The sequence below is a fragment of the Hypanus sabinus genome, chromosome 8, assembly GCF_030144855.1.
Source record: "Hypanus sabinus isolate sHypSab1 chromosome 8, sHypSab1.hap1, whole genome shotgun sequence".
Lineage (NCBI taxonomy): Eukaryota > Metazoa > Chordata > Chondrichthyes > Myliobatiformes > Dasyatidae > Hypanus > Hypanus sabinus.
The window spans coordinates 132368870-132380989 of NC_082713.1; the positions used below are offsets into that span (position 1 = coordinate 132368870).

The window sequence follows — 12120 nt, forward strand, 5'->3', positions numbered from 1 at the left end:
CGCCGTCAGATTTCTGAATGGACCAAGAACACTACCTTGATCCTTTTTGCAGGGTTTTTTTTTTGTAATTTTATGTCCTTACACTGTACTGCTGCCTCAAAACAAGATATTTCATGTCAGTAATAATAAAACTGCAAAGGCGGAAGATGAACATAGTTGGAATCACTGAGGGTGAGAATTCACTGAGTTTAAAGGCTGAGTGTGAAGATACGAACAAAAGGGAGGCTTACACTCCCATGCAGTCGTGAGTGCTGGGCGGGGGAGAGTTCCACGAAGTGGTTGGAAGGGAAAGCGGTGGAAGGATGTAGGAAGAGCTGTCCCGGGATCCCGGCGCTGACAGGAAGTTGCGGCTCGGAGGCGGGGCCGCGACTCCCGAGACGACACCCGTGTCCCTCTCACGCAGGAAGTGGTAACAGGACGGGCGGACAGGTAGAGCGGCGCTGCCTCGGCTCCTCTGTACTCTCGCTCGTTCGCTGCACTGAAATGGCCGCGCTGCAGCTGGACTTCGGGCCGCTGAAGGAGCCGATCGGCTTCATCAAGATCCTGGAGTGGGTGAGTAGGCGGCTTTCACGGTAAAGATGGTCCGGACGCTGCCCCGTTCCGTCAGCGTTATAAGGTGCGACGTGCCTCAAACTCGAGCCCGGGGCCCGGGGCCTGGGGCCTAGCGGTGAGGGAAGGCCGGGGTTGGAACGTGGAGGCTCGGGCTGGGCTGGGCTGGGCTGGGCGGTGCGAGTGCTCTGTGTTCGGTCCTTTTTTGTGATCGGCCGCATGGCCTGATTCCAGCTCCAGCAAGATCCCTCCCTCCTCCTCGGGAAGGGGGAGGAGGAACAAGCTGGCAGGCTTCTAGGATCTTGATGAACCAATTCCCGCCTTTATCAGTAAAACGAGACCCCTCACGCACTTTTTTTAAAGTGAAGATAACACTTGTTTCTTTGTAAAACAGACGTTTTGGTCATTCGTTTGGAAGGAGATTGGACAGGCCTCAAAGTATTGAATTAGACGTGGGAAATGCTCAGGGCGGCAGATAGTGCAACGTAAGAGGAAGGTTACATTTTCAGCCCACTGATCTGTGTGGTGAACGCGCTTTGTAGGGTCGTGAATTCGCCCTCAAGCTCTCTCACCTCCCATCCATAATTTTGCAGTCTTTTCAGTTTTTGCTTCACATTTTTCGGTATTTGTGGTTATTTTCCTTTTGTGCTTTTAACAGCAAATGTCTGGTGTGCTTCCATCAGCTAAGCCCTTTTATATTTTTCTTCTGCTGGCCAAGTCTGTGGCTACTTTGATGTAGTTGCATCACATCCTGGAAGCCCATTGAATTAGGGCTCAGTCCACTCAGTATGTTTACTCTATTTAATCTGATGAGTGTTGATGGTAAATTATAAACATAATAATAATAAAAATGGAACCCTACTTTTCTTGAAAAGGAAGACTTTTAGTGGTGACGTTGTGGTGGCACACTCCTGCTTCAGAGAATAGCTGCAACACAGATGGGTTTATTTTCATCTCACAAGTTGCTGACATATTGTGCACACTTGGAGTAAAGACACTCTGGCGTCAGATTGAAAACTTGTGAAGGCAGGATGATTGTGCTGAAGTTGAGTGAAATTTGAAACAACCAGATGGTGAACTTGTATGACTGCCATTTTTGAAGTCTGCTTCCTGTTTGGTTATTTCATGCTTTTAAGATTTTCAGTTTGAAATCTAAATAAAACATTATTAGTGGCATATTCAAGGTTTCTTAATATATTACTTTTGTGTTTAGATTCATTCAATTTCAGTATGTAATTGTACTACCCCTGACACTGGTGGACTTAAGATCTTGAAGGTGTAGTGGTGAAAAATATTGTGGCCAATCTTGTTGGCTCTCTGAAAATGTTTCTGCCTAGTACATTAATTAAGTTACTGTAAAACAAACTAAATGTTTTTTTTTATCCCACCATTGTTCTTTGATTTCAAGCCCAATGTTTCAGCAACACAAGCATTACGATAGAAATGCAGAGAAACACACTCTTCAGCCCATGATGTTGGTGCCAACACTGTCAATTTAAACTAACTCATCTGCTGCACATGGTCAACTTTTCTCTATCTTCTGTCTGTTTATGCGCCTTTCTGAATGTCTCTTACATGTTTCTATCATATGTTTCCACTACTTCCCCTGACAATGTATTTTAGACATTGTCACAATGTAAATCTATTTTAAAAAAACTAGGTTCGCAAAACTTTCAGACTTTCTCCCTCTCACCTTAAAGCTATAGCTTATACTATTTGACAATTTCAACCTGGCTATCAACTCTGTCTAAACCCCTCATAATTTTATATTCTACTTTCAGTTCACTCCCTCAGCCTCTGATGCTGCAGAGAAAACAATCCAAGTTTCTTATAACTGATACAGGCAACTTCCTGGTAAAGTACTTTTGCACCTTCTGCATAGCTGCCATGTCCTTCCTGTAAAGTGGTGACAAAAACTGCACACAATACTCCAAAAGTGGCTCAATCAAAGTCATGTGTGACTGCAACATGATTTCCCAACGTTTAAAATTGCAAAATGCAACAGTTCCTTTGATTCCTCTGATTAAAATTTCCTGACATTTAGGAAAATTGTATTTTTTAAACAAGTAAGAAAACCTACTGTTTAAGTAATTTCACCTCATGAAATAATCATTGACACTTCAAAAGACTCCGTGGAAAAATGTTTGGTAATGCTTGCCATCATTTAAAATTTTTTGCTTCATCTGTAAAGCATGCTGAAGTGTGAAACACGCTACTTAGAGTAAGGGCACTCAAGATATTGTGTCTTGGTCAGTCTCAAAAAGGGCTCCCTTTAATCCCACACCAAAACGGGTTCATTTCTCATGATCCTACAGTTTTGATTTTTCTTCTAGGGAGTAAATCTAACAGTCCTTAGATTACCATTACATTTTCCACCATCTTTTCAGAGGTGCAGTATTAACAGCTAGTTAGATATCTCTCTTTTTAGTTTTCCTGCAAGGTTTCTTGCTGTTTGTCTTAGATCTACAATCACTGGTTTCCAACCTCTTCATACCACCAGTGAAACCAGCTTCTCACTTAACCTCATAATTTTGAGTGTTTCATGTTGGTTAGTCCATGTTACTTCAAATCACAAATGATGGTAATTGTCTTCTGCTTTCTGACCATCAATTCTTCCTCTAAATCCTTCTTTCTCTGCCCTTCATTGAGACATACCGAAAAACCTGCCCCTGTGATTTTGGTCATTTGCCCTACTATTACCTCAAATTGCTTTGAGTAAGCCATTCAGCCCCTCCAGAATTTACAGGCCAGTTTTTAACCTCTGCACCTCACAGATGAACCTTTTTCATGTTGGTGCCCAGCAGCATGGTTTGAGTTGAAACTCAGCCTTCAGTGAGAAGGCACTGTTCTCAAAATCCATGACTGCTGGTAAAGTTGAAGGCAGGGATTCACTTGCTCGAAAAACTAAGTAATTTTCTGATAACTTCTTGTTTGTGACATTCAGAAATTTAAATATTGTTGTGTTACGTACCCCATAACTGGGTGTCTTACCAGCAAAGATAGAAGTGCCCGTTGGAGTCTGGTGGTACTATTTTCAACAGTGTTTATTAGTAAAAATATACAAAACAATATCAATGCAAATATACAGATAATATACATTAGCAATACTAAACCTAAAAGTGTGGGTATAATAATAATCAATAATAAACAAGCTCTATTGTAATCTAGGGGATAATGAATTGTCACATGGAAATATAAAGTTCAGTTCAGGCAGGCTGAGGTAGTTGTTGGTCGATGTGATGTAATTGTTGGAGAGAGAGAGAGAGAGAGAGAAAGAGAGCACGCAAACAGTAACAGCTATTGTCTTGCCAACCTTCCTTTACGATCTTGATCCGTCGATGTGTTGTTGTGGCCATTCAAGTATGACCCCTCCGTCCTTTAGCTCGACCGTTCTTCCGTGGTGGACTCGTCACCCAGGCAAGGGTGGACACACACACAAGCCCCTACCGGCCTCGCTATAAACACTGTGAGTTAAAATTTACCGATCCTTTGTTCGGTCTCCGATGCCCCACACTTTCTCGTGGGTGTCTGATGCTCACTAGTGTGTCTCCTGGTGCGTCTGAGAGGTGTCACCCCAGACCTCACTTTTATCCCCACTCACAGAGTCTCAAGTGTCAACCAGCCCACTCCAGCTGTCCACCGAGGAATTTCAATGATCAGAATAGTACCGTAAACAATCCTTCTCCAAAAGACAATAACAGTAAATCAAAGGCTCCTCTCCTCTCTTAACAGTAGCAGATGTTCCAACTTGTTTACCTTTTATCAGTGTCTGTCTCTCTCATTCTCTCTCATGAGCTGTTATCAGTAACAGCTGTCCTGGCATGTTTTCTTTTGTTTCTCTTACTTCCTTGTTAACAGCATCGAAATAGTAATGGTTTGTGATTCTCCAAAAGGGGGCATGGGCAACTCTGCACCCTTTTGCCCATCAGAGTTGTTCATCCTTTGTAACAGTTGATAGACATGAAAACACAAATTTAAATAGGACAAAAATAAAAGCAAATGGATAAATGAAAGTATTAGTGACTTTGTATACATAAGCATAGAGACTTTCTGTACTGTCAGTTCACAAATCCATTACCTTATGTTCTCTATTGAAACCACCACATTTTCAGATTTGCGTCAGGTCTAAATTGGAATCAGTATTTAAGAAGTGTTTACCATCACCAAGCATCCCCTATGTCTCCTGCAGTAATGTTGGGAAATCCCAGGAAGACTTAGCTCCATTGGTTAGACTCTGTGTGAAATCGAACAGTTCAGTCTGACAGGTTCATCATTAAAAATCAGTCATTAAGTCAAGGACGACATGCACAGAAGTCCTAGACTCACCCCAGTATGAACAACAACGTTGAAGGTTTTACTGGAACAATTAGCATTTACCAGTGAATTTCACTATGTACCTGGGATCTTTTGGGGTAGGGAAGATGTATTCAGTTAGGTCTGTTGCAGTCGAGACATAAGTTTAGAACATTATATAAAATGGTGTTACTTCATACAGTTTTTGGGAAGTGGATGCCACATTTGAAATAACTGTGTTTAATTTTCTTTAAAGCACTTAGGTCGCCCTGAAATTGTTTAAGGTGTATTACAAATGCAAGTTTTTCCTCAAAAGTGTGTTAATGCTTTGTCAAGTCAAGTCACTTTTAATTGTCATTTCAACCATAACTGCTGGTACAGTACACAGTAAAAACGAGATAAGGTTTTTCAAGACCATGGTGTTACATGAAACTAGACTGAACTACATAAAAAACTACACTAGACTACAGACCTACCCAAGACTGCATAAAGTGCATAAAACAGTGCAGGCGTTACATTAAATAATAAACAAGACAATAGGGCAGAAAGTTGGTGTCTGTCCAGGCTCTGGGTATTGAGGAGTCTGATGGCTTGGGGGAAGAAACTGCTACATAGTCTGCTTGTGAGAGCCTGAATGCTACTGTGCCTTTTCCCAGATGGCAGGAGGGAGAAGAGTCTGTATGAGGGGTGTGTGGGGTTCTTCATAATGCTGTTCGCTTTGCGGATGCAGTGTGTAGTGTTAATGGCGGGAAGAGAGACCCTGATGATCTTCTCAGCTGACCTCACTATCCGCTGCAGGGTCTTGCGATCTAAGCTGGTGCAATTTCCGAACCAGGCAGTGATGCAGCTGCTCAGGATACTCTCAATACAACCCGTGTAGAATGTGATGAAGATGGGGGGTGGGAGATAGACTTCGCAGAAAGTAGAGGGCTTCCTTTGCTATGCAGCTGGTGTTGAGGGACCAGGTGAGATTCTCCGCCAGGTGAACACTAAGAAATCCGGTGCTCTTAACGATCTGTACAGAGGAGCCGTCAATGTTCAGCAGGGAGTGGTCACTCCATGCCCTCCTGAAGTCAACAACCATCTCTTTTGTTTTGGTTTGTTTTGTTTCCTCTATGATTGGTGACCTTTCTGGTGCGAGGCCTGGTCATACTTGGTGGACGTTACTGCATGCAATTTGCCTTCATTTGGATCCTGCCTGGTTTCTGCTTTTTCATGTATCTGCCATTTCCATTCAAGGTCAATGTATTTCAGATTTTGACAACCTGGACTTAAAACTGCTTCTATACCTGCATTTACTGGGCTGTTGAGGAAAACTGTTTGGACCTGTTTTGTTTTCCATCAGTTGTGGTAACCATTGGGTGAACTGAAATTGAAATCTGTTGAGTTCTGATAGCCAGCCATACAGTGTAACCAATATAGGAATTGAAATTCATCCTGTGGTGCTGAGGTTGTTGGTTTTAGAGTTTAGTTAATTTTGAAATATGTGACATTCAGCTGGGCACTTTAAATTGATGGAACTCTATTTTGCTATTCCTGCCATTCCAGGCAGCTTCATCCAGCTTAGTTAAATTCTTTCTCTTTATATACTTTGTCTCAAATGTGGTTACGTGGGCAGTATTGTAGGTGTCAACTGTGATCTTTAAATGGAGCAGATTCTTTCTAATTTACCTTGACACACATAGTGGGGAAGTTAAATAATGGTTTTGTAATGAGCTGATAAATTTTATTCTCCATGTTTCTGGGTGGACCAGAACAGATGGCAGGATGTATTTGTCCAATCTGTAACCGTTCACTTTCATGCTTCCTGCGTCAGCAATGAGAGTGAACTGCAGATTCGTTTGTGGCTGTGAAAAAGCAATTGACTGTGTGGTTGCTGTACCAGGAGGGAAGCTCATGAGGCACTCACCAACAAAGGAACCCTTCAATTATTATCATTAAATGATAACTTTGCTGCTGTTGCTGCATCAGCTTGGAAGAAATTAACCCTTTGAATTTCTTCGTGTTTAAAATAGTGGCTGCAAATGGGAAGGAAGATACAAAAGTGCATTTTATCATAGTGAGGTTTCTGGTTCTGCTTGTGTTCCTCTGTGTGGGGTCTATGAAGTACAACAGATAGCTGTGATTGGCAATCAGTGAAAATATTGGTCACTTTCAACATTGCTAGCTGGGTTAATCTAAAAGTGATTGTGTAGCTAGCAATTGATATCAGTATCAATGGTTATATTTACTACTCTTTAATTCAAATTACAGGAACGCCTCTAATTTGCACCCACAGAATTTGTGTCAGACTCTTTTTTTAGCTTGCACTTTCTTGACACACGCAGATGACATAATTTCGCATTGCAGAAAAGCGTAATAGGGATGGTGTTCTGAGAACACAACCCCCAGATAATGCAGGGCAGGTGTTGCATTTGTAGTATAACTTTCTGCTGCTGGATATTTGAAGTTTTGTACAAATGTGATGAAATTATCTCGGCAGGTGTATTTGTACAGGTGTGTAATTTGATTCTCTTTGGCTGTGCTGGTCTGTTATACAATTGCATGAACAATGCACTTAGATAAAGGACATTAATTGCAGTGTAAGTTGTGTTAAGTCTTCCTAGCAATCACCTGCATAATATTGTTATCTCCAGTGGTACTGTTGTGGGATAATAATAAATTGAATTAATTCAAGCCCAGAGAATCATTTGGGGAAGGGACAAAGTTAAAAAGTTGTATGCAGAGATATTGGTAGACTCGGACACCACATAACGACATGCTGCATAGTGCTGATTCGTTACCAAGCAGTGATTCAATTCTTTATTGAAATTTTAAAAATAACAAAAATTCATTCCAGACATCCCTTAAAACTTCTCAAGTGGCCACCATTGCAGTAAACATTCAATCAGCCAATGCGAGTGCTTTACATATGCTCTGAGCCACTCACAGCCAATCATGTATTAGTTCACACTCTGCTTCCCCCACCTGTGTAAAAGTTTCTGCTCACTCACCAACTTATTCCATTTCTTTCACCCGTAATGTCTGGATAACTGGTTGCAACTTTCAGTTAGGGTAGTACATCTAAGATGTCTAGGAAAAGCATGAACATGGATGTGAAACTGCAAGTGATACAGCAGGTCAGGCTGGTGAGTGTCGGGTTGATGTTGGCACCACTTTGAAATTGGCTACATCGATCAGAATGACCCTAACTGGGAGCGAAGCAATAGGGCAAAGAGAGATGTTCTTGACATGATTTCCTGCTACCGAGAACAGCTCCATGAGAGGAAATTTGAGAAAAAGCAGTCAAATCTCAAAGCCTGCTTGAAACAGTCTAAGTTAAAGGAGGACCCACAGCCTGGTTTCTCTTCTAAGATGTAGCCACCACTCGCTTTCCTCCGCTGCTGCTGCGATGTGTTGCTGCTCCACTGATGGTCAGGCCCATTTGTGTGTTTGTTACTCCACGAATTGCTGTGTTTACATAAAATAATATATCATATCTCAGGGTTAATATTTTTATCAGGCACACATGTCCACTTATGTAATGTTATAATGACCCACATTGTGCTGATTTGCATAGCGCTCCATTTCTGAGGTATGCATCCTCAGTGTTTAGTGAGGTCTGGCTTTATTGGCCATTGACATCACAGCTCTTGAAGTTTGTACTCCTGTTATGTTGTATATTCTACAGTCATGGTCAGTTTGTTAAGTACAGGATGGAACCCCATGTAGTCTTCCGGTGCTGTAGCCCATCCACATCAAGGTTGGCTATGTTGTGCATTTGTAGATGCTCTTCTGCACACCACTGTTGTAATATCACACACAAAATGCGCGAGGAACTCAGTAGGCCAGGCCTGTTTGCTAATTTTGAATCTGAGATTGTTGGACTTTTTATAGTTGAGGGTCATGTGGAAACTGGGTGACTGGCTATATGGAGTTAGGTTATTGCCTGTATTTTCTTGGTATGGATCATTGTGGAAAATATGATTTCATCCAGCTGTATTTGCTCAGTAAATTGTAATTGGTGTAGTAGTGCAATACTGGGTGTAGTTGTGGGCAATAAGGAAAAGATAATTGTGGATTTTTTTAAATTGGCTACTTTGCTTTTAGGGTTTCAACTGTCTGTTGCAGTCAAATCAAATGACATCTGTTCTTGATGCTAGACTTTTGCTTCAACCTCTTAAGAAATTTTAGAAATTGTCAAATGAATTCTCCAGAGCTAGTATGGTGTTGGGTCAGTGCCAAGTTGTGAAATTTGTTTTCACAAGCAAAGTATCATCTGATGTTTTCTTGCATGTTCCCATATTCTACTGCTGTAGAGCTACCATGTGTGGTTAGATGGAACATCATAGATCTTCGGACATATTGCAATATTGAAAGTGAGAATAACTTAGAGATGTTGAAAGTGTGAGGGGCTCAGAGATTCAAGTATTTTTTTGGTGAATGATAGATGAATGCCTGCATTTGAATAGGGCTAAGTACCAGTGGCATTGTTGTTAGTGGAAAAATGGCCAATTTTAAAGCATAATACTGATTATTGTTTATATTGAACCAAACTCTTAGACCTCCAAGTAAAACATGGCTAAAGTGACCTTAGTTGCACAGTTTGGAACTGTTGTTAATTGCATTTCACCAAGCTGGAAAGGCAATTTATTCATAATCAATTGTGACAAATACTTCCGAATGGCAATTGTTTGGAAAATTCCTTTTCAAAACAATATCCATCTGGTGATGCTCCAATGGTCTGGAATTATGAAAAAGTCTTAATGAACACTTAATTACTTTAAGAGGAAGTTGTGCTAGAGTTGCAAAGCTGTATTCTAAAGTGATAACATTTAGAAATTCAGCAGGAAAATGTTACAGCCATAATCACATGACATAGTTTTGGGATTACATTTAGTGTCTTCCTGAAGTTTTATGTGAAGTCGACATTCCTTGTTCAAGCCACCATCATTGAGCTCTCTATCCTGTTCCTCAATCCTTCATGAACCGTACAGTCACTTTCAGAAAGAAATAAAATCCCTGTTCATAAGGGGAAAATTGATTGCTTGAAGAGGGAAGAAGCAATTAAAATCAGTCCTTGCGATTACATGAACTAAGTGTCACTTTGAAAAGATTACATGATGTAATCTGGTCCTTGTAAATAGCATTGACCACAGTAGTCAGAAATCAATTTTGAAGAAATTGTGGCCAGTTGTGGCCAGGTTTTGGCTCTGCTTTTTGTTTGTGAATTATAGGAGAATATTTTAACTTTCCAGCGATATGACAGATTTCTGAGTCGCTCCAACAATTACCTCTCTTATACCTGTCGTGAGCAAGGACATTTTGTCTCTGCCCAGGAATGGAGGGAATAGGACCGGTATTATCACTGTCCACATGGTGATAATACTAACTTACTTTGCCAGTTGAATGAAGATTTGTGCAAAAGAACTGATGGGAGTAAAATTATGCTGAACACAGCATAAAATGCTTGTAAGTGCTGATGAGTTTCTCAATTGTGGACTTGGAGGTCAAATTAATTATACTAAGTATACAAGAGTTGGTACAGAACTCTTGCAAGCATTATGAGAACTACTTTCATCAAACAAAATTTTCCCTTTAAATCTTTCATTGTTTTCCTTTCACATTTGTTATTCATAAGAATGTAAGGGAAGGATCCAGGTGAAGGTGCCATTCATTGATCTGTTATCTCATTGCTGCTCTCCTGCAATAATCCCATGTCCCTTGATTCCATTGTTATCTAAAAATCTGTTGATCTGTTTTGACAAATCTAGGCAACTGTTGTTCTCTTTTTGGAGAATTCCAAGACCTGCTTTGTTCTGAGTAAAGATGCTCCTTAGTACTGAAGGGCTGAGCTCTTCTTGTGTGGTTTGGTACTAGACATCTCATCCAGAGAAAAAGTCTCAAGCTTCATGTTCCAGTGTGAGCACCTCTGATTTTCCTAAGCTCTGAAGAGCAAAGTTATGTAACGCTTAGTCTTTCCTCATAAGGATAAGCCATGTGTGCCAGGGATAAGGCTGTTGGATTTTTCGTGGTCACAGAGCACTACAACACAGAAGGAGACCCTACAGCACATCTAGTTCATGCCAAGTTGTTTTTCTGCATGGTGCCTCAACCCGCACCTGCGACATGGGCGAATGTACCCCTCCGATCCATGTTCTTATCCAAGCATCTGTTAAATGTTGCAGTTAAACCCACATATATCATTTCTGCCAGCACCCTGGTCCACACAAGCACCATTTTCTGAGTGAAGAAGTTCCCCTCTGGTTCCACTTAAATATTTCATCTTTCACCCTTAACCAATGACTTCTAGTTTTAGTCTCCCCCAACCTCAGTGCTTGTGTTTACCCGTCTACATTCCACATCATTTTGTATACCTGCATCAAGTCTCCCTTCGTTCTCCCATACTCCAGGGAATAAAGTCCTAATCTATTCAGCCTTTTCCTATCATTCAGGTCCTCAACGTTTGGCAACATCCTTGTAAGTTTTCTTTGTACTATGTCAATCTTGTTGAAGTCTTTCCTGCAGATTAGTGACCAGAACTGAACACAGTACCACAAATTTGGCCTCACCAAATTTCTTCTCCCTTTATTAATATATACTCTTCTTGAGGTTGTTAGACTCCAGATCTGTATGCAATATTCCAGATGTCCTTTCACCTTGGCCCTGTCTAAGTGCAGTGCAACATCTTCCCTCTTGTAAATAAAACTTGTAATAAAGGACAACAATTTGTCATCCAAATTGCTACCATTACCTACATGTTAACCTGCTGTGATTTCTATTCAAGGATGCCTATGACCTGCTGAAAAACCAACACTGCATTCTCTCACCATTTAAAAAGAAAATAGACCATCTTTCTGTTTTTTTTCTCTCTATATTATATTTGGTTTTCCCATCCTAGTTTATTCATTTAGCTGATCTGTATCTGCTTGAAGACTGACTATATCCTCACAACTTATTCTGTCATCCAGAATGACAGACTTATTATCATCAGCAAACAGTTATATTACATTGGTTCCCTCATCCAGATCATTGAGATAGCTTTTGAATTGTTGAGACCTCACTCTAGTTCCAGCAGCATCCTACTGGTCACAACCTTCCAATTTGAAAATGGCCCATTTGTTCTTAATCTGTTTTGTTGTCCGGCCATGAAACTATGCTACATGCTGCCATCAATCCCAAGTGCTTTAATTTATTTTCTAACCGCTTGTGTGACATCTTAATTGAGAATACTTTCTCAATGCAGCATATGCATTGGTTAATCCTTATGTATTCCACTAGATACATTCTCAGAAAACG

General features: G+C 40.8%; 1 protein-coding gene across 1 annotated transcript in view; it reads left to right on the top strand.

Moving 5' to 3' along the window:
- The first annotated feature begins 343 nt into the window (after positions 1-343).
- LOC132398436 (synaptophysin-like protein 1) overlaps positions 344-12120 on the top strand; it is a 35275-nt gene continuing 23498 nt past the window's right edge. Inside the window, exon 1 of the mRNA XM_059977863.1 lies at positions 344-552. Within this exon, the coding sequence (XP_059833846.1) occupies positions 484-552 (69 nt within the window). The 5' untranslated portion in view covers positions 344-483. The remainder of the gene's footprint in view (positions 553-12120) is intronic.